Source organism: Pocillopora damicornis, chromosome 11, assembly GCF_964200805.1.
Source record: "Pocillopora damicornis chromosome 11, jaPocDami1.2, whole genome shotgun sequence".
NCBI lineage: Eukaryota > Metazoa > Cnidaria > Anthozoa > Scleractinia > Pocilloporidae > Pocillopora > Pocillopora damicornis.
The window spans coordinates 6987644-7006962 of record NC_142680.1 but is presented as its reverse complement, the minus strand read 5'-3'; the positions used below and the strand labels follow the sequence as shown (position 1 = coordinate 7006962).

General features: G+C 37.6%; 1 protein-coding gene and 1 long non-coding RNA gene across 2 annotated transcripts; both read right to left on the bottom strand.

The window, feature by feature from the left end:
- Window positions 1-2974: 2974 nt before the first annotated feature.
- On the bottom strand, window positions 2975-11677 carry LOC149037245 (uncharacterized). Its single transcript, XM_089187501.1, has 8 exons — window positions 11469-11677; window positions 10460-11129; window positions 9227-9458; window positions 8120-8270; window positions 6858-7054; window positions 6188-6361; window positions 4486-4647; window positions 2975-3258 (listed from the first exon to the last, which is right to left on the bottom strand). Exons 1-8 carry the CDS (start codon window positions 11650-11652, stop codon window positions 3061-3063), a joined length of 1968 nt encoding a protein of 655 aa, XP_089043627.1. The 5' UTR covers window positions 11653-11677; the 3' UTR covers window positions 2975-3060.
- A 1163-nt stretch (window positions 11678-12840) lies between these two features.
- Window positions 12841-17777, bottom strand: LOC149037244 (uncharacterized). Its single transcript, XR_016181116.1, has 4 exons — window positions 17706-17777; window positions 15863-16017; window positions 14611-14760; window positions 12841-13098 (listed from the first exon to the last, which is right to left on the bottom strand). It is a non-coding gene; the product is annotated as an uncharacterized LOC149037244 (long non-coding RNA).
- Between the last annotated feature and the right edge of the window lie 1542 nt (window positions 17778-19319).

The following is a 19319-nucleotide window of genomic DNA, read 5'->3' as shown; positions in this document are numbered from 1 at the left end:
AAATGCCATTATCAAAGCCACTGAATACGTAAATTTCGGTTTTTCTTTCCGTACATTAGTTTTCTTCCCATTCTAAGAAAGTTTAAACGTTATTGTCTGTGAATGATACGGATTTGTCAGTGTTTTAGCGGCCATGATCCGAAAAAATTTCGACAAACGACTTTGGATTGAGAATGGTGAGGCCACGAGCATCCTAACATTTTTTAATCAGGATCGCTGACGGAAGTATGAGTACATCTCGCTTCGAGGACAAAGTTTTGCGGATTGCTCGGGGATGCTTGTAGAGCGGGATAGACAACATATGCATACTGACTCGTACTGGAGCGGGACAAACGGGTGTTTTTGGGATCCAAGAAATGGCTCCTTTGTGGGCGAAGATAATTTTAGATTCTATAACACTATCAATACTCGATACAGTTGAGTATTGATTGAAGTTTAGTTTCAGATAAAAATATAGATAGAGCAATTTAATCTCGTAATCATTACCAAGCAAATGTACTGTTTTGAAGGCTTCCTGTCAGTCAAAGTTAATTTCTAGAATAGTCATTATATCTATTAAGTGTTTCTTGGAGAGAAAAGCGAATTCAACTTCTTTAGCCCTTTATCTCCCAGATCAAATTTGTAGTTCTCCCTTCCTTCAACCATACAATTCGTATAATGTTGGTTCAGAGAATTTAAGAGTGGATCAACTAATTATCCTCGAAAGAATATTTTTCTTTATTCTCATCACTTATCTAGTTGATATTGTATTGATATTGCAAGGAAAAATTATGTCTTGGTCACTCATGAGAGTTTAAGGGTGAAAGTCCTTTTAATTCACAACATTACTGCATTTTGGCAGTGGCAAAGAAAAATAACTTAGTAAGATTTTCCCGTCCTAATTTGATATCTGGGTTTCCTTTAATAATATAGTCTACCGCTAAGTCGATATATTCGATGAGGGGAATGTTGATGAAAAGGCCTTCAACATCGAGAGAAAGCCTTCATGGAAGAATGCAGAAATCAGAATTATGAATGTCGATGACCGGACCTCAGTGCTCTGACGAAGGGCCAACGCTCGAGACGTCAGCCTTTAATAACTCTCCACGATGGCTGGTCATATTATCAACTCAGTCATTCGTGATGAAACCAAAATATCTTGTTATTCCCCCCCCCTCCCCACACCCCTACCCGACACAGCATCATAGTTTCTCTAGAAACTTACTCCCTCGATAAAATTGTCTACTGGACACTGAACTGAGCGATGTGTATCGAGTAGCAAACTTTGTGTTTTGTTTTTTTACCGCAATGCTTGTTTAGATTTTTCCTCGACTGTCTGTTACCGTGAAATGGGGGCGGTTTCTTGACGAAGCTGAAATTTCAGAAACACGAAGTAATTGCGCTACTTTAGAGTAAGTATCTCCTTGAATAAGGACCCCCACCCCTGCCCAACGCACCTGTTGTGTATTAGGGTTCGTTATATACTACTATAGAGTAAAGCGTGCACAGACCAAGTGCTCAATACAACTGCTTCATTAGAATGCCCTGAAGTTAATTACACTCAGTGATATACATGAGCATAGTCACATGACTGCGGTCAAAGGTCTGCTAACCAATAGAATAAAGATTATGTAATAGCCAAGGTATTTATCCAAATAGGAACAAACACTACAGCACCCGTGTTTGAATGAAGAGTCAAGCACCCCAGTTTCCAAACAGTCAGTATATTTATGGTGCCGCAAAATGTCAATTATTAACCATGGACAGGAGCCCATTCCTACCATGGACCGGAACCAACGCTCAAGTAGTTTTTCGATCGGGTTTAAATCCGGGGAAAGGCGTAAAAAGCAAGAAAAAAGTATGTTCAGAATTAAGCTGATGGCAAAATGCCCTTCTTTCCCCCCCCCCCCCCCCTAGTTATTAACCATGCGATGGTGGATAGTGCCATTAAGACTGATTTTGATAAATGGGAAATATGTCATTTTGCTAATACCGTGTGCACAATGGCTGATGGGTTTGACCGAATAGTTTCTAGTCCTTTGTAGGATGTTTAAACACCAGATGCTAATAAGATTCAATAAGATGACATCTAGAGGAATTCACAGCAGAGAGGAGGTCAGGAAAATAGCGAACACTTGTACTTCAACTTAAAGTAATTTTGAAAGACATGGTTTGATGCTACTCTGGTTTACAGATTTAATGAATGTAACCGACGAAGTTACAATTCTTAGACTCAACGTTTCGACACTCCTGTCTAGTGCCTTCATCAGGGGTGATCTAAACGCGGCAACAAGAGGTCCTTTTAGACGATCACTAATTAGCTGCCTTTTTTTACTGACGAGTTGTAAATAGGCGTCAGGAAGTAAGCCGCCATCCTCACAATTTAAAAGAGCGTGGGCGGAGTTAATATGCCAAGCTTCCAAACAAAGGCGCTGGTGGTAACGCCGATTAGTGGTGATAATTTTTGGACTTATCCCACCCAATTTTAAGGTTAGTTAGGCAAGTGTGCTCCGATGAAGCTGAATTTTCCTTTTTGCAAAAGGAAACAACTTTTTGATGCTCTTTCAAACGTGTACCAAACTGACATTTGGTCTGTCCGATGTATTCATCGTCACAGTCGTTGCAAGGAATAGAATAAATGGCGTCGGTTCGTTGTTCTTTCGTGATAGGATCCTTAGGTTTGGCAAAAATATAGCCCAAAGTCTGAAAAAGTTTTTCAGCAACTTTAAAGTTGTGGCTATTCAAAATTCTCTTGATGGGTTCCGTAACACCCCGAATGTAAGGAATAACAGCAAAACCAGTCGCTGGTTCCCTTTTGTCAGGACTGTTACTAGTTGTAACTGGGTTTGGCAGTTACGGAGGAAGTCTTTATATAGCCAGTCACCTTAAAGACATTAGAAACATTTCCTCCCCTCAGCCTTCGAATCGAGTGAAGATTTTTGGTTTCCATTCTACTATTCAGCTTTACATTTATGTGACAAGCACTCTACAACTCTTTAGCAAATTTAACTTCGCTCGGCATCGTTTTATTCATTCAAAGAGTTTTATTATCAGTCCAGAGGAAGACAAATGTATATGCCGTCAAGGCAACCATCGAGTAAGTTTGACTTCTTTAGTGAACCCTTTGGACAGCTGCTTAAACACGATGGCACGCCCTGTAGTTGCGCCGCTTGATTTTGGTATCACCATCACGTGGTTTGTTTTATCGGTGTCTGGGACAACCTCTCCGTTTACTCTCACATCTCCAGTTGCTACATTCACCAAACTGCTGACTCCCACCTGAGATAAATTATTCATATTAGAGGTTAAAATATAGAGCCGTTCGTTTGGAGAGCTTTTCCAATGAGTTTTGTCGAACCAAAACCAAAGCAATTACAACGGACAATCGAAAGAAAGAAAAATTTCCAGGAGTGCCAATCAGAACTCAAAGTAAAAAACAAGCAAACCGCTAAAAGGGATGCAACACGCGGCGACCGAATCGTTTTGCATCTAATTGGTTAAGAGAGTGGCGCGAATTTTCTGGACCAATCACAAATCAAAGAAAAGCAAGCCCAACTCAATTCCGGGTTACTTTCAACACTCAATTGAAAATTGCTCTGAGACGAGTGTAATTATGAATTTCATTGCTACTATTTTATTGTTTTGTGAAGGTCCCGAAAACTCACTCCTCCTTCTAAATCACTCAGATCAAAAGGAAAATCAATCACAACTTGGTCGCACTTAGGTTCGTTTGTTTCAGTTTCTTTTATCTTTTCACAGGTTTCGAGTGACAAGCACATTCTTTCTAATCGATCGTTATAATTACCTTAATGATGTTTTTAGGGAAATAAACTGAAAAACGCTTTCTTCATAGAAATCAAGATTACCTTATTCGTTTAAATGCATAAATTCTTAATTTTTTCGGCGTAAAATGTTGGGTTAAGATATTCATTACGCTATTCATAAGATACATGAAAAAATTACTCAGTTCTGATTGGTTAAGATAGATGCAGTTTTTAGGTAATTCAATGCAGAAGAGGGGTAATTCAGTGCAAAGACGTAACAAACCAGACTGAACAACTCCTTGAACTGTTTAGCCGGGCTTTGAACTTTTTACGCCTTAAAGATGTGAAAATATCATTGTATATTATTTTTTTTGATCGTCTGCGGTTGTTTTGACCAAACGCACAATGTCACTTGCTGGGTTTGAATAAAATATTTTTGCACTTGATGCGCGCGCTTTGCTTCTCCATTATTATGATAAGCTATCTCGTATTTTTTCATCTCTATTATTATTACGTAATCACATGATTTTTCTCGAGCAACTTGGAAAAAAAAAGCACTTATAATTTTTTTCAAAGACCACTAATTACACGAGCCCGTAGGGCTCGTGCAATTTTGTTAGTCTTTGAAAAAATTTACTCGTCCCTATTTAGTCCAAATTGCACTCGAAATCATGTGATTACCTATACAAATCATTTAACAGTTCGGTTCAATGTTCTTTATAGTGAAAAAGCTTCAGCTTACCTTTATGTCAACTGGCGTGCTGACAGAATAAAACCTTTCTTGCCCATTGATGTCATTGCTATGATTCAGAGTCCTGGAGATGTTGAAATTTAGATTTGGATAAGAGACTGCGATGTACAAATTTTGGGTATCCACTTCTTCCACCATCACAATGCAAGGATCCTGTGCAATAAAATATCAGAAGAACCTCAGATCAAGCGATACATATTTATACAAAAACCAACTCACGTCCAGAAATGATAAAAAAGAAATTCCTTTACATTAACTCAAAACAAATATATTTAACAACTATGTACCAAAATGGAGGTGGCTAGTGGTGGATAATTACAGAAGAGCGAAGCGGCGAGGTAAATATCTACTGCTAACCACCGAGACTGAAGCAAAATCACACAAAAATATGATTTAACTAATTTACTCCAAAAACGATTATAATGTTTTCTGCCGCAAATCTGCTGCGAGTTCCTCGGGGGTGAATAGCAAAGGGTATTTCGAGCTTAAGTAGCCAATCAGAGTGCGCCTTCAATGCCATCCACTGTTTTAGTGTACATCAAATATATATAACTCAAGTTTCACTAACGTTGCAATGTATATGAAATAAATTTACCTTTTGTTTTTTTCATCAAAAAGGTTATGAGCGATGCATATATATTTTACATCAAAGGAACCAAGAAACAAAGCCTTGGAAATTTCGACAGCAGTTCTTAGGCTTTCTGTCGCTATCTAATTCAATTTTCTTCCTTATTTTGTGACGGTGAATTATACGGGAAGGGTGAAATAGGGTTGAAACCGAACATTATGCGCCTTTTGCTCAAAAAAATGCTTCTAGACATAATTTTTTCCACGCCATAAAGCTTCAAAAGGGATTTAGAAATCCTATAGTAAAAGAACCTTAATGAACAGCCGGAAATAAATGATAAATAATAATAACAATAATAACTAATAAATAAAAATGATTAAAAGACAGATAAAAGTAATAAATAAGTAATAAAAAGAATGATAAATAATACTTCTATAAAAATTTTCAACTGCGACTTACAATGCCTTGGAAAATTTAAATTCAAAACTTCTAAAAACTGTTCTACAAACAATTAGTTTCTAACAATTAAGGCACAATAAGATTTGAGATCAGGACTAAATAAGTAGCTGTAAGAAAAAAAACATCAATGAAATGCCTTACTAAAAAGAAAAGCTGGAACTTACATGCCTTTTGCTCAAAAAAATGTTTCTATGCATAATTTTTTCAAAGGTCTAGAGCTTCAACAGGGATTTGAAAATCCTATAGTAAAAATACCTTACTGAACAGCAGGAAACAAATAAATAATAATAATATTAATAATAATATGAATCAATAAAAAAAATTACATAAAAAATAATATTAAGAAATAAGTCATAAATAATGAAATTAATAGTTCTAGAATAATCAACTGCTACTTGCAATGCCTTTGAAAATTCAAAACTTGTAAAACAGTTAGACAATGCATAATTAATGCATATTAAAATTTAAAATCAGGACTAACTAACAAGCTTTACGAAAAAAACACTAATGAAATGATTTCTGAAGAGGAACGTTTTCAGTCTTTCTTTTCTTTTAGCAAAAGGAGACGCTCAATATATTCGCGAATTTCGTCCTCTCTGTTAGTCTCGTTAAACCAACTCCGTTTTTACTCCTATCTAAGCTAGACCACACCATGACAAGTTTTACCTTTTCGACGCTCCTTACTGGACCCAAGGTACGGACAGATTTGTTAAAAAAAACGTATCCATACTGAGTCTCACCCTGCCTCGGGCTATTATTGATCTTTACCACGTGAGCCTTATTATCTTTCTGAAGTACTTCATACAAGTAGCTGCCATTCGCTTGATTATCAGCCAAAGTCTTTCAAATTATGAATAGCAAAATGTTAGTGCGAGATCAAAAAGAAGAAAACTTGTAATATTGCCGAAGGCTACATGAGCTCTATTAAAATAGAATGTGACTAGGAATGTGACTTTCCATGCGAGACTGAATCATTTGGTACAAAAAAAATTGCACATAAGAATGCTTAACGTGTCTGCTTATCTATCCCACAATTTCCTATTCCACCAGATTTTCGGTAAAAATCCGTTGGCTTAGAAGCGAAGAAGGAATGCTGCTTGAAAAGCGACCACTGAGATACAATTGTTTCGTTCCAAGTTCACTTGTCAACAAATACTTGCTGACAAAAGCAACCTAACTTCCAAGATCCTGTACGATGTATAGCTGATGACCTCGTGTATACTTATCACCTGTTTGCGCACTATCTATTGAAGTTACGCACGCAACACTTCTGAGAGCTAATTGTTTAAATGCCCATGCCTGAAGGAATTGTTAAATGAACTCTAAAATTTCCTACCCGGATTTCTCCTGAGGGTCTGTTAACAAATATGGTGTATTCATAACCCTTGTCCATTGGGTTCACTCCATGGTCGAGCCATGCGGTCGCGTACCGAGCCGTTGTACGCCTTGAACCTCTTCGGTTTCTGGACTTTTGCCGGCCAATCTTCACATTAAGTCCCTGGTTATGCGCTTCGGGAATGTAGTAGGTGTTTCCTTAAATTTTTAAAAATGAGGGAATAATGAAACTTGTATTATTTTTAGTTAAATAATAGTGTCATAAACGTAGGCATAATAAGCAAAAGGAGAGGTCACGTTAGACCTCACAGCAAGATTTATATATATAATACCAATCCTAATTTCATATTCATTACAGAAAAGCAAAATAACAGTTATGACGTCACCGTCACTGACAGTAGACACTGAACGATCACAACCCAAAAGAGCTACTTGAGTTTTGCAGCCAATAGTATCACAGCAAAACTGACCAATCATTGGTCTAGAAGACTCGCACCACGCTTCCCACCAATCAGATGCAAAACTGAACAATCGTAGCTAGTTCGCTCGCGTTTCCCCGCGCTTTGTATGTTTTGTTTTTTTTCTCTAAGTTCTGATTGGCTCTTAGTGATTTTTTTCCATTTTTTATTAGTGGTTGTTGTGGTAACTTTGGCTTGGTACTAAAATACACAACCAAAACGCAGTCTGTTGAACAAGCCTGTTGGATTAGAGATGACCAACGTTAGCCTTGTTAATTTTTTTTCCGGCTTCTACATGGACCACACCTGAATGTATCAGGTCATGAAAACGAAAAAAAGAAGTCGGCCAGAATCGGGTCACTGTGTAATCTTGCCTAATAAAATTTTTTATGTATTTAGTAAACGTTTGAGGTTGTCCTTCAGTAGCATGTTGATTAAATGGACGATTCGATTGAGGCATTCAGAGCGTTTTATATCGGAAAGTGTAAGCCCAAACTAAATTCCCGGGAAGAATGTAGTGAACTCAGAGACCTTTTATCTGTAACTAGGCCGCTTACATCTTTCGTTCTTCTGCTCATCAGCGATTTTCGATGGAACTGTTTGTTACCATCACCACATTTGAACAACTCATTTTTCCCCGTTACATATTCTAATTGTTCGTTCACTTACATCGTTTAAATATCATGCAAAGTGGAACATTTTCTTTACGTTCCACGACGATGCCGTAGATCGGGGAAAGTTTGGAAAAAATGAAGAAATACAGTAGCTCAATGCCTAAATCAAATCGTGCATATCATGTATTTACCATTGACATCCATAAGTGTAGCTGCATGGTTTCCTGTGCCAAAGAAGGACGGCGCCTTTGTCAAGTCGGTGTTGAGTGAGTGACTTGTTTCGTTTATAAGAATTGATGATGGGTTGCTTGCGTTGAGAAGCTTCGTCTGGAACAACGTAGTCTGCAACCAATTTCAAACGTGCATTGCTCAGTTCTCTCGTCAGAAAGATTGAGAAAATATTATCGCGTAAAGAAAGGATATAGCATGATTGAAGCGACTGAATGGTTCACCATTTTAAAACACTGACCCAATTTCAATCTATCCTGGGGCCCGTTTCTCGAAGGTCTCGATTTACTGAACGCGCCGAAAGCCATATTTCAATATCAAAATTTAAAGAATATAAAAGCAGGTTCTGACATCCTAACGAGTCTATTTTGTTCCTTTATCTGATGGTTTTATTCTTAAGCATATAAAAACGAGAAGTATTCAGTTTTCTATATATACACATATAAATTTTTCTTTTCAAAAAAAGTATTTTCAGTTGAAAATACCAAATTACCTTGTTACACTCTCCCACCGACGCAGCACCACAGTTTCTCTAGAAACTTAACCCCTTCATTCACTTTAAATAAAGTTGTCTATCTATCTATCTATCTATCTATCTATCTATCTATCTATCTATCTATCTGTCTATCTATCTATTCTAGTGCATTTTAGGTAATCCCTAAAATCCATTAACAGTTTACAGGTACACATTTATACCCTTGTGAAAAGAGAGGCAATAAAAAATTTAAGTATCTGGCCAAAAGACTCAACAAAATGACCTTCCCAGGACTCAAACCCAGACCTCTTAAATAGAAGTCCACCGCGCAAACCCCTTGGTCATAATTCTAACAAATTTGAAGCAGAGCGGTCTCTAACAGGCTTGATTTACTTAATATGTCAAAAACCTGATGAAAACATTTTGAAAAACTGATTTCTTTTTAATCTATTGTCAAGGGAACCGAAAAAGGCTGTTAAAATCAATAAGTAAAAAACTTGGTATAAAAAGGACGACACCATTTGCGGCCACGTTTACACGAAAACAAATCTTTCAATCAACTCGTTTCAATTGAAAGAGAGACAATTAAATGTACCTGAGTTATATTGGGCGAGCTCATGGTTGTTGTGATTCCAGATCCAAGACAAATTACGGCAAAATCTGCGAAAAACACGCTCCTCTTAAATCCAAAGGTGATGTTAAGTTGAAAGGAACCAGCTGGAAACTGATAACTGGGCTGTGAGAAATTCATTCCAAAGACCCCCGTAGCATAATTACCGCCACCAATCAAAGTCAATCCGCCCGCAAGTTCCCTGGGTTGAAAATATCTGTGGAGCCAGTTCAAATGTCAGATGATATAACTGGTTCATTTGTCCTACGTGGTACAAAATACTCTTCTTTGATTTTTTATGTACCATATGCGCCCAAAATACTACTATAATGATAAACATAGATACACATGTATAAACATAAACATACACGTATTTTTTGGAGCAAGTCGGAATTTAAAACTAAAGCAAAAACACGTAACACGTTTCCTGTCCGGCCCACTGGATACTTTGAAAGGGTGGGGGTGCATTTCCATTGGACAGAAAAAAGCACACACAGTTTTATATCGACCTAAGCCTTATGATAATATTAAAGAATTGGTTTACGCTTTAACTATGCGTATATCGAGTTACGGATGCACTGGGAAGTTTGGAGAGGACTCAAGAAGCAAGAAGCAAGAAGCTAGAGTTGCATCGATAATTCGAAACACGCACTCTAAGTATGGACCAGTTTTTTAATATTAAGCATAAGGTTTCTGGAAACCTAAGTTCATTGAGTGGGGACCTTGCTATTTGGCACTCGAGCCACGTTTTTATCTTTTCCTATCAAAACGTACTTACCTTTTGGCAGGGTGGGGGGATGAATCTACAACTCCCTCTTTTTTTAGCTCCTTAGTTATTTCAGGGTGCTGTTACCCTCTTAATATCATACCAATAATTAATTATTATTTTCTATTCAATACATTGTTAAAACTTGATATAGAGTACATGACATTTGTTGTTGTTGTTGTTGTTATTGCTGTTGTTGTTGCTGTTAAAAAGAGCCTTAAACGAAACTTCTTCTCATCGAATAATTTCCAAAGAGTTACAAATTTGGAAAAGCAGTAACAGGGAGATTTTCAGTCCACGGGATCGAAGAGGGCAATCCCGAACAGGGAATATGAACCTATCTTGCCCGCTAAAGTAACCAATCAGAACACGCGATTCCATTTGATCTGCCCGCTCGAGAAGCCAGTCAAACGATAAAAACGGATTTGAGCGAACGGAATATCGTTACTTACCTACGCTGCAGGCTAACCAACCGTTCAAGATCCATTTTTATTGTTGTAGTGCCCGGATGTCGCGTCCAGTCCCAACCATTATCGATATCCAGAGTTTTAAGTGACGCCTCGCTGTTTGCAACGAGAAGTGCTCCACGACTCTGATAAAGACCATAAACATTTTGATTGCTTGAAGCCTCGTAGTCCCAGACAAACTTGTTGAAGCCTTTCATTGTTACCGCCCAATTTTCTCTTCGTGCAATCACTAGCGAAGCATAATTTTTCGTCCAGAATCCCTGGGGCGAGCTTTCGGCCGTTATACTCATCGAGGCAGCTTTAGAGCTTATTTCCTCCATGATGTTGATCGAACCAATAGAGTTTAGGTAATAGATACTTGTGAATATCGTATCATCTTCCAAGTAATCGCTAACATCCTTATTGCCTGCATCATTAAGTCGTAAAAACATTTTGATCTTATCACTGTCGAGAGCAGTAATTTCACCCAGACTTTCATCATCGTTCAAACTGGGAGCAGTTGCACCGGCGTAAGCATAGGCAGGAAAATTCTTGGCCAAAACTGCACGGTAAAATCCTGGAAATCGACCACATACACTGTTCGGAGTTGAGTATTTAACGGCAACAATCCTCATGGTCTCAAGACCTTTCTTAATATGCTGGCTTGTGTCCTCACCTTTGAACCAAAACCACAAAAAAACACAACTCAAACTCTAATTGCAAAATACAATTACTCCTTTCCTAAAATCAACGTATACACCAAATTGCTACTGATAGGAGTCCTCTCCAGTACTATCCACAACCGGAAAATTAGACTTCTCGAGCATATCTCAAACCAACGGTTTCATTGGATCAATGTTAGTATCAGAGAAACTGCACACCTACTCCTCCCCTAGCCCAATAACGGTCAACTAATAACAAATTAGGGGTAACGTTGGTTTTGCAGAGGGGTAGGTAAGCAGTGGCTCTTTTTTTGTCCCCACTTTACTTTCCCTCGTAAGAAGCTCATTCTTACTCAAACTAAATGGTGTTCCACTGAGTAGAAACGCGATAAGTGCACCACAATGGATGGCATGCCGAGTGTAAGCAGAGGCATAATAGCTGTTGTGATGGAATCCAAGGTAATCAGGCTTTAAAACTCCTGCGAAACCTTCATTAGGGGACAGTGCGTTGGCGTACCATGCGACGAGTTCTTCCATGTCACGAATTTTATCAAGCTTTTTGGCATCTGTGAAGTTTATATGAAATAATTCATATTTGTACTGCGGTTGTAGATGAAAGTGAAATGTGATCATCGCAGTAAAATTTTCCAATTTAAGCAATTGGAAAGAAGAAGCCTGAAAAAAAAATCAGGGCTTGTATTTGGCATCATTAGGACGGTAAACAACCTGTAAAAGAAAGAGCCAGCGCACATAAGGCTGAGGATTGAACGTCTTTATTTTTTTAACAGTTGACTTTATGATAAGTGAGTTTGCTCGTACAAGGTATTTCATAAATTTCTACGCGCATATCGAGTGGCAGAGCAATGGTCTAAAAGGAAATGATTCCACAATAATTGCAAAAACAATAAACATAAGAAGGGAAAAAGATGGCAGCAAAAGGGAATAGTTGAGGATGGAGAGATTACGACAATTTGTTTAAATACAAGTTTCGTAACGGTAGAAGATGGAAGAATGTCTCAGGATGAAGTTAATTCAAAATAATTGCAGATTACAAACTTAAAAAACGTAGACTGAATATTTTATGACGTTGAGGCGTAGCCCCCGAGAAACATAGCTTTAAGTATCTCTATCGATCTAATCCGTTTTCCGAAACGTGATGTTGAGTTTAACGCCAGAGCGCATTTCGACTGGATGTGATAAAACCGACACAAAGGTGATCACAGTGGCCAATCAGGACACAAGGGGCAGCAAGGACTCGAACTTAAATCGAAGCTAACTTCTTGAAGCGCGGAAAGGCGCAATTGACCAGCTCCCTATTGGCCCTGGCGTTCGTCTTGCATCTGTTTGGTTGAGTGGTAGCACAAGTTTTCTCGACTAATCACAGAGTGTCGTGAAGCAGGAAAAAAACAAAGAAATCCTGGATTACTTTCGACAATTAACAAAGACACAACACAATGACCCCGTCAGAATTCGAAACCAGGGCCTCACTATTTGAAACTACTAGGCCACTGTTGGCTCTGACGAAGGGCTAACGCTCGAAACGTCAGCTCTTAGAAACTCTTTACAGTGGTCAATTAACATTGCCAACTCAGTTGATGAATCAAATTATCTTGGATTACCCCATCGACGCAGCACCACAGTTTTCTTTGGAAACTTACCCAATTTTCACACATCTATGTCTTAGTAAATAAAAGTAACGCATACCTTGAAAAAAACATGTTTCACATAAGGAACTGACATAAAAAAAATCTTGCCTGAATACTGAAACGGTTCTCATACGATCAGCAGTTGTACCAGCATATTCAAACGGGTCTTGATAAACTTCTCCAAACTCGTTGTACCACTTCATTGTAGCCACATAATCATCGATTTTACCAGCGGCGGTGATTTCCTTCCTCAGGAGGAAGACTGCATTCATAAAACCTGCACCGGCATTGTTCATCTCATGATCCAAAGTACCAATACCACTACCATCGCTCCAACCTGAAAAATACAAGAGTTGAGTTATATCCCATTCTCGCCAAAGCTTAACTTAAACAGACCACTGAGCCACAGAGACTCTATGGTGAGCGACGTCTATTACGAAGTTCATATGACACGCGTCGGAGCACGGAATTTGAAGGTCTGAGGTTCGGTTACTCATGGGGAGTCAGAGTTTTTTCTTTGTCCCACGCTCGTGACAAGACGAATAACGTCTTTCTTTATTTCTTTAACGAGCTCAGAACTTACTAGTTCTTATTTTCATGAGCTCCAGGAATGAAATTTATGAATTATCGTATCAATGTCAGTATCTGAGCAACTGGGCACCTACCCCTCCCCAAACCTACATCAACTCTAACTTACTATGAGTTAATTTGAAGGAAAGTGATTCTCGCAGTAATGTGCTCTACTCCAGCAGTAGATTTTGTGTCCCTACAATATTCATACATTATCTAGCAAACAGGTAGTGAGAATACTCAAACTCATCAGGTACAAGTTATTACCTTGATCGCCCACCAAATTCTTGCAACAAATTTACAAGGAAATGTGTAGCAGCAAGAGGGGAGAATTAACAATCAGATCTTGAGAGTTAAAGGTCTATTTCCAGGCTCTCATGTTTTGCCTTACAGCCCTTTTCCAGGCACAGCTGTCTATTATATTATCAACAGCAGGTTATGTAAAAAGTTATTGAACTTCTGTAATGCCCATGATTTTACCCAAATAACTTTCAAATGCTGCTTTGCTCCATTTCTCTCTTTGACTGTCTCCCCCCCCCCCCAACAGTTTGGATAAGTATTCATTCTATGTACAAGTATTTTGATGTCATGTTGACAGATGTTTGGACGTAGGTTGTGGTTTGGTTGCCTTAGTAACGTCCTTGATTCTATGGAGATTGCTGTCCTTCTTTGTCCTTATCTTTGAAATAACCATTACCCAAAGTTATCAGTAAAGTGTATAACCATAGCATTTTGCCATAATGTTTCTTTACACTGTCAACAAGTAATCCATACACACCCCCTACTAAACAAGTCTGTGGACCATACTCTACGATACCAATCAAGTTTTTTCAGCTCAGATTTATAGCCCGTGCATGGCCGAAAAAACAAGGTTCTGTAACTTACAGTGCAATCCAGGAAAATGAGGTCAGTACAAGTTATTTACTATATCATTGAGTTCAAATAGAGGGGAAAAATTTCAAGTCAAACAAACTCTTGAGTCTAGCAGGTCACAGAGAAATATGGCAGGTTAAATAAACTAATCACAGCCCACATGAGAGCTAAGGTCCATTCATGATCATACTTCAAATGTGAATAAAAATCAATTTTTTACATTACTGCTATGAAACATTTCCAATGCCGTAGTTGTAAATGCCGCATTGATAGAGGAAACATCTACTACACTTCAAAGCATGCTCATACACATCATCAAGGTGTACAAAGGCAATCTAATGCACAATTGCAAAATTGAACTCGATCACAGGAATTTAACAGCTGTTTTGCAACGTTACACCCTTACCTTAAAATTCAGCTTAATGTTGAACTGTCATACAGTAACAGTGGTGGACGCATTATTTTGGAAAGAGACAGTCAAGTTCTCTCCTGCGCGTGGATAAGTGTTGTAAAGCCACAACTGAATCCCTCCCTTTTTAAGCTCATTTCCTGAAATCTGAAATGTATGTTGCAGTTAATCTATGATCTCAGTTATTTTTAATGAACACATCACAGACACTTGTACACAAACCTGGCATACATTTGTAGCTTTAAAATTGGTTCTATTTACTTACTATGCACAAATTTTTTGGAGTTTATCTTTTACCAGGTAACAAATTGCATCTTTATAACTAGTTGATTTGGGGGGTGGGGTGGGGGGTTGCCAAGATTGACAAAATAAGTTTGTAAAACATGTTAAATTATTTTATCACATAAACTTCGGTGTTATACAGGGATTTCCGGCTCTGAGAAAAGCCGTAACAACACACGTGAAAAAATATCGTATTTTTTCCACGTGTGTTGATATAGCCAATCAGCTGCTGACACGTCATTCGCTTTTGGCGCCACTCGGTCAGGTTGATGAATGAAGGGCAAAGCCTTCACGATTCTCAATACAAGTCCTTTGTTGGAGATTCCTCAAATTATGGCGGCTAGAACACTAAAAAAAAAAAGAATTGCTGACAGACAGTGAGGTTTAAACTTCTTTAGACGTATTCAGTGGCTTTGGTGTTAGCATTTCTCTCGGCTGAGAATGAAAATCGACAGCTAGAAGATTTGTTGCTGGCCGATTTTGGCCGTTTACCTGAAAGACTTTGTCGGTAAAGACAAAGTCAGTAAATTAGAATTTTGAAAATTGAAAATTACGACCATTGTTGATTTTGTAATCATGATTCAACGCATTTTTCCATTTTAAGAGTCAGCGCCAACGCACTTAACGATTGTTATTCGGGGATTGTCGATTCATTTATTTTCATTCATTAATGAATTCGGCTCTTCTTCTTAGTAGAGGGCTATTGTGTTTATATGAGTGTTCAACTCGACATCTCACTCGTGAGCTATCGAGTTAAACACTCGACGAGAAATCCCATATCTACGTGCGCCCATGTATTAATCTCTATTTCCTTAGCTAGCTGAAGATTTAAGGCTAAATATTAAATATGCGTTCAAAATAGGTAAATAAATAATCAAATTCTCCTTGTCACTACCTTGTAAAATGTAAAGCGGAGAGTATGGAGAAAATACATACTGATGTTAGGGTGCAAAGGGTTAAAACTTACTGCTGGGGAGAAGGTATGTGTCATTGTATCTCCACTGGCCCAAGTCCACTTCATTTAATGTGATCCATCTTTATACCGTACAGACGATTGCGCAAGTGCCGATGTTGCTGGAATACTGAAAGCATCAACATCAGAGGCGGTCTCAAATGTATAATCTTGATTGGAAGAGATGAGTTAAAATTAGTAGACACACTAATTATTCTTTCGAAGAGCAGTCCCGATATTTTTACTTCTCGTCGTTTAAGAGGATCAATTGAAATTCTTCAATCTGGGATTTTTTCTTCTCTAAAATACCATGAAAATGTCTTCATGATAAATCTAATCAGTGTCATTCTCTTAAAATATAACTGGTTTCGGACTTTCGAGGCTGGTTTCGTTGCTGGTTTCTAAGACTCTTAGACGTCTCGTGACAATAACATTAGTCATGGCCCTTTGAAAATTGCTCGGGAAAAGTCAAAAATAGGTAAGCAAAGAAATATCGCACCATTCGTGCAAATCGGTTTTTTCAAGTGAAATGTAAACTTTAGTCATTAGTAAATATTTAACTCTCTAAATTGCTTATCAGTGAAAATTTACGGAAATATGTAAACAAGTACGATGGTCTTTTGCTCATGAGCGAGCACGGTGGCCTGTAATTTGTATTGCATAATCTACGGGTACAAATCATCCCCTTTAAATAAAAAGAATTAAATAAAAAGAAATATCAGAAAGAAAAAAGGGATATAGCTAAAAGCGTGCACGAAGCCCGTACTCAAGGATGCAAACTATGACCTTGTAAACAACGACTCGGGGAACGTTTTGCGTCAATGTCGTTTGAAATTGCGTGATTTTCCCATTAATCATGACCATTACAATTTCCTCAAATGTGATTGGTGCATTAGCTGCTTTATATCTCAATAATCACTCTGTACAGTCGTAATCGGACAGTTGGCTGTAATTGGACACCTATAATCGGACAGTTGTACTAAGTTGATGATATTATAAGTTTGTTCTGTTGTCTCACAACAAGGTCACTTGATGTGGAAGGCAACGTTTCGACTGCTTACTGCAAGTCTTCTTCAGGCGATGGGGTCGACTGGTTGTGGCACGGCATTATATATCATGGTGGTCTGTCGTGATTGGCGCACTTCGATCGAAGTTGTACCAATCATACTAAGTCCACTCAGCTAAATCCACTAGTCACAGAATTGAACACAATAACCATAGCAACAACCACTTACCCTGAAAAGAAAACTGAGAAATTTCCAAATTTCTTACTCTAGACATTGTCCCTACTGGAGGTGTTTGTCCTAAATTGTAATGGCTATGACTAATTGGTAACAGGACTTCTTGTCGTCCAATTCTGTCAGTAATCATACCTGTGATTAACAAATCAGACTCCCGCTTTGCGGTCGTCCGATTTTGTGAATTACTCCTATGATTACAGACCGAATTGATCTCCATTCGGTCCTATTACTATTACAAATTATAGATCAAAAAGTTATTTCCAAGTACGCGCGTGATTATTACCAGCACAGGCAAAAGTGAAGATTGACCCATCATATCTCTTAAGAACACACGGTGATCCCTCCTATATGCTATAGTTCTCGAACAGAGGTTGATAGGAAAAATTCAAGGAAAGTTTAAAAACACTGTTCAAAAATTTGTCTTTTTAGGAATCACCTTAAGATTGCTTTTAGTACTTAAAAAATGGGTAAAAGACGTTTTCCTTTTCTTCAAGACTTACTCGATAAGTTGCAAATAATGAGTACTTGAACAATAATTCACGAGAAGCGAAGTGGCTCTGATCTAAGTTAAAATACACTAATGGATAAACTGAGTCGATTAACTTGTAAACTGTTACCTGCGGCTCCCTCAATGGTTTTTAAGAGTGAAAGAACGAAGATCGCAGAGAGGGCAAGACGTAACATTCTCCTGTATAAAAATAGTAAATATAAACATAGAATAAAACAAATATATATATATATATATATATATATATATATATACATGTAACGTAAAATTTTTCAAAGTAAACTGGACTATCTAACGTTGCAATGATGATGATGAGTCTAAGTTTCACGAGAAAAACTGAACAAACTATCAGGTTAAAAAATTTACACAAGGAAAAAGAATACTTATGTCCACTACATATCTCAGCCTTCCATAAAGATGACCAAATCTTACCAGTCTTATAAATATAAAATCACACTTAAACAAGAATGAGGGATATGTTCTTTTCTGGGTCACATTTTCAGTTCTAAGACATGATGCTTGAGTTTTCTCCGAACTTGATGTAATAACCATGAATATCACTAGTATAGCACTTCGCCTACTGTACTATTTGTATACATTTGTTTGAACACTTTCCTTACATAAATTAATGATGCCAAACCTAACTTTTGTTCCTGAGAGTCCCTCTGTAATGTTTGATCCTCGATGAAAACTTAATTTTCATAAAACACTCATGCTTTACACCCGTATTTATAGTAAAATTATTTTACGTTCATAATTCCGCCCCATAGCTGGTCGGATGAATAACGACACAATTTTTCTTTAAATTTCAGCCAATTGTTTTTTGCTTTTCGAGAAAAACAGCATGTAAATTTGATGAGCCAGCTCATGCTCTAAGAACTGAAGCGAGAAGAAACGTTGACTAATTTATAATATAGATGTCTGGTACCACAGCTCACTGCTCCAAGTGAAGCCTTTTCCCGCCTGACTTTTGAAATGAATAACTACGCTCTAATATTTTCCTCGTTTACATATAATATACCTTAATTTACTTATGCCCCATTCACACTAGTAAAACATGTTCAGTTACGCTAAACCACGTTAAAATGAATAAAAATTAGCAACAAAAAATTTAGAATTTTACATAGGGTTTAAGTCATTATTAACTTTAATTTTCATTGTGCTAAATTGGAAGTCAACAATTTTTTTTTCTTTTTTACAGATAGATTCTCTTTAATCTACCGATTTTCAACAAACATCAATTAAAGCAACTTTAACGAAGAAAACAATCTCAAAATGTGTTTGCAAAACAGCTTTAAAACGTAAATGAATAAAGGGGGTAACTTTCTAAAAAACTGTGGTGCTGCGTCGGTGGAAGAGCATGGTGTTTAATACTTTCAACTAATAATAAAAGCTTTGTTTCAAGGGAAAACGTGTTTGCTCCATAAAAATTAAAATACGGAAGTGTCGAAAACAATTTGCTAAGGTACAATTTTCCCAGAATTTCCAGCTTTCCAATTGATTTCCATAAGAAAGTATACTAAGCAGGTCATTTACTCCGTCTCGAGAATCTTGCTCTTTGCAAAGATAGCTGTAGCGGAATTTAGTTTTATCAATTGAAATTAGCAAAGTTATTTCACGGCCATAATTCCACCCCCTAACTGGTCGGATGAATAACGACACAATTTTTCTTTATGTTTCAGCCAATAGTTTTTTGCTTTTCGAGAAAAAAAAAGCATTTAAA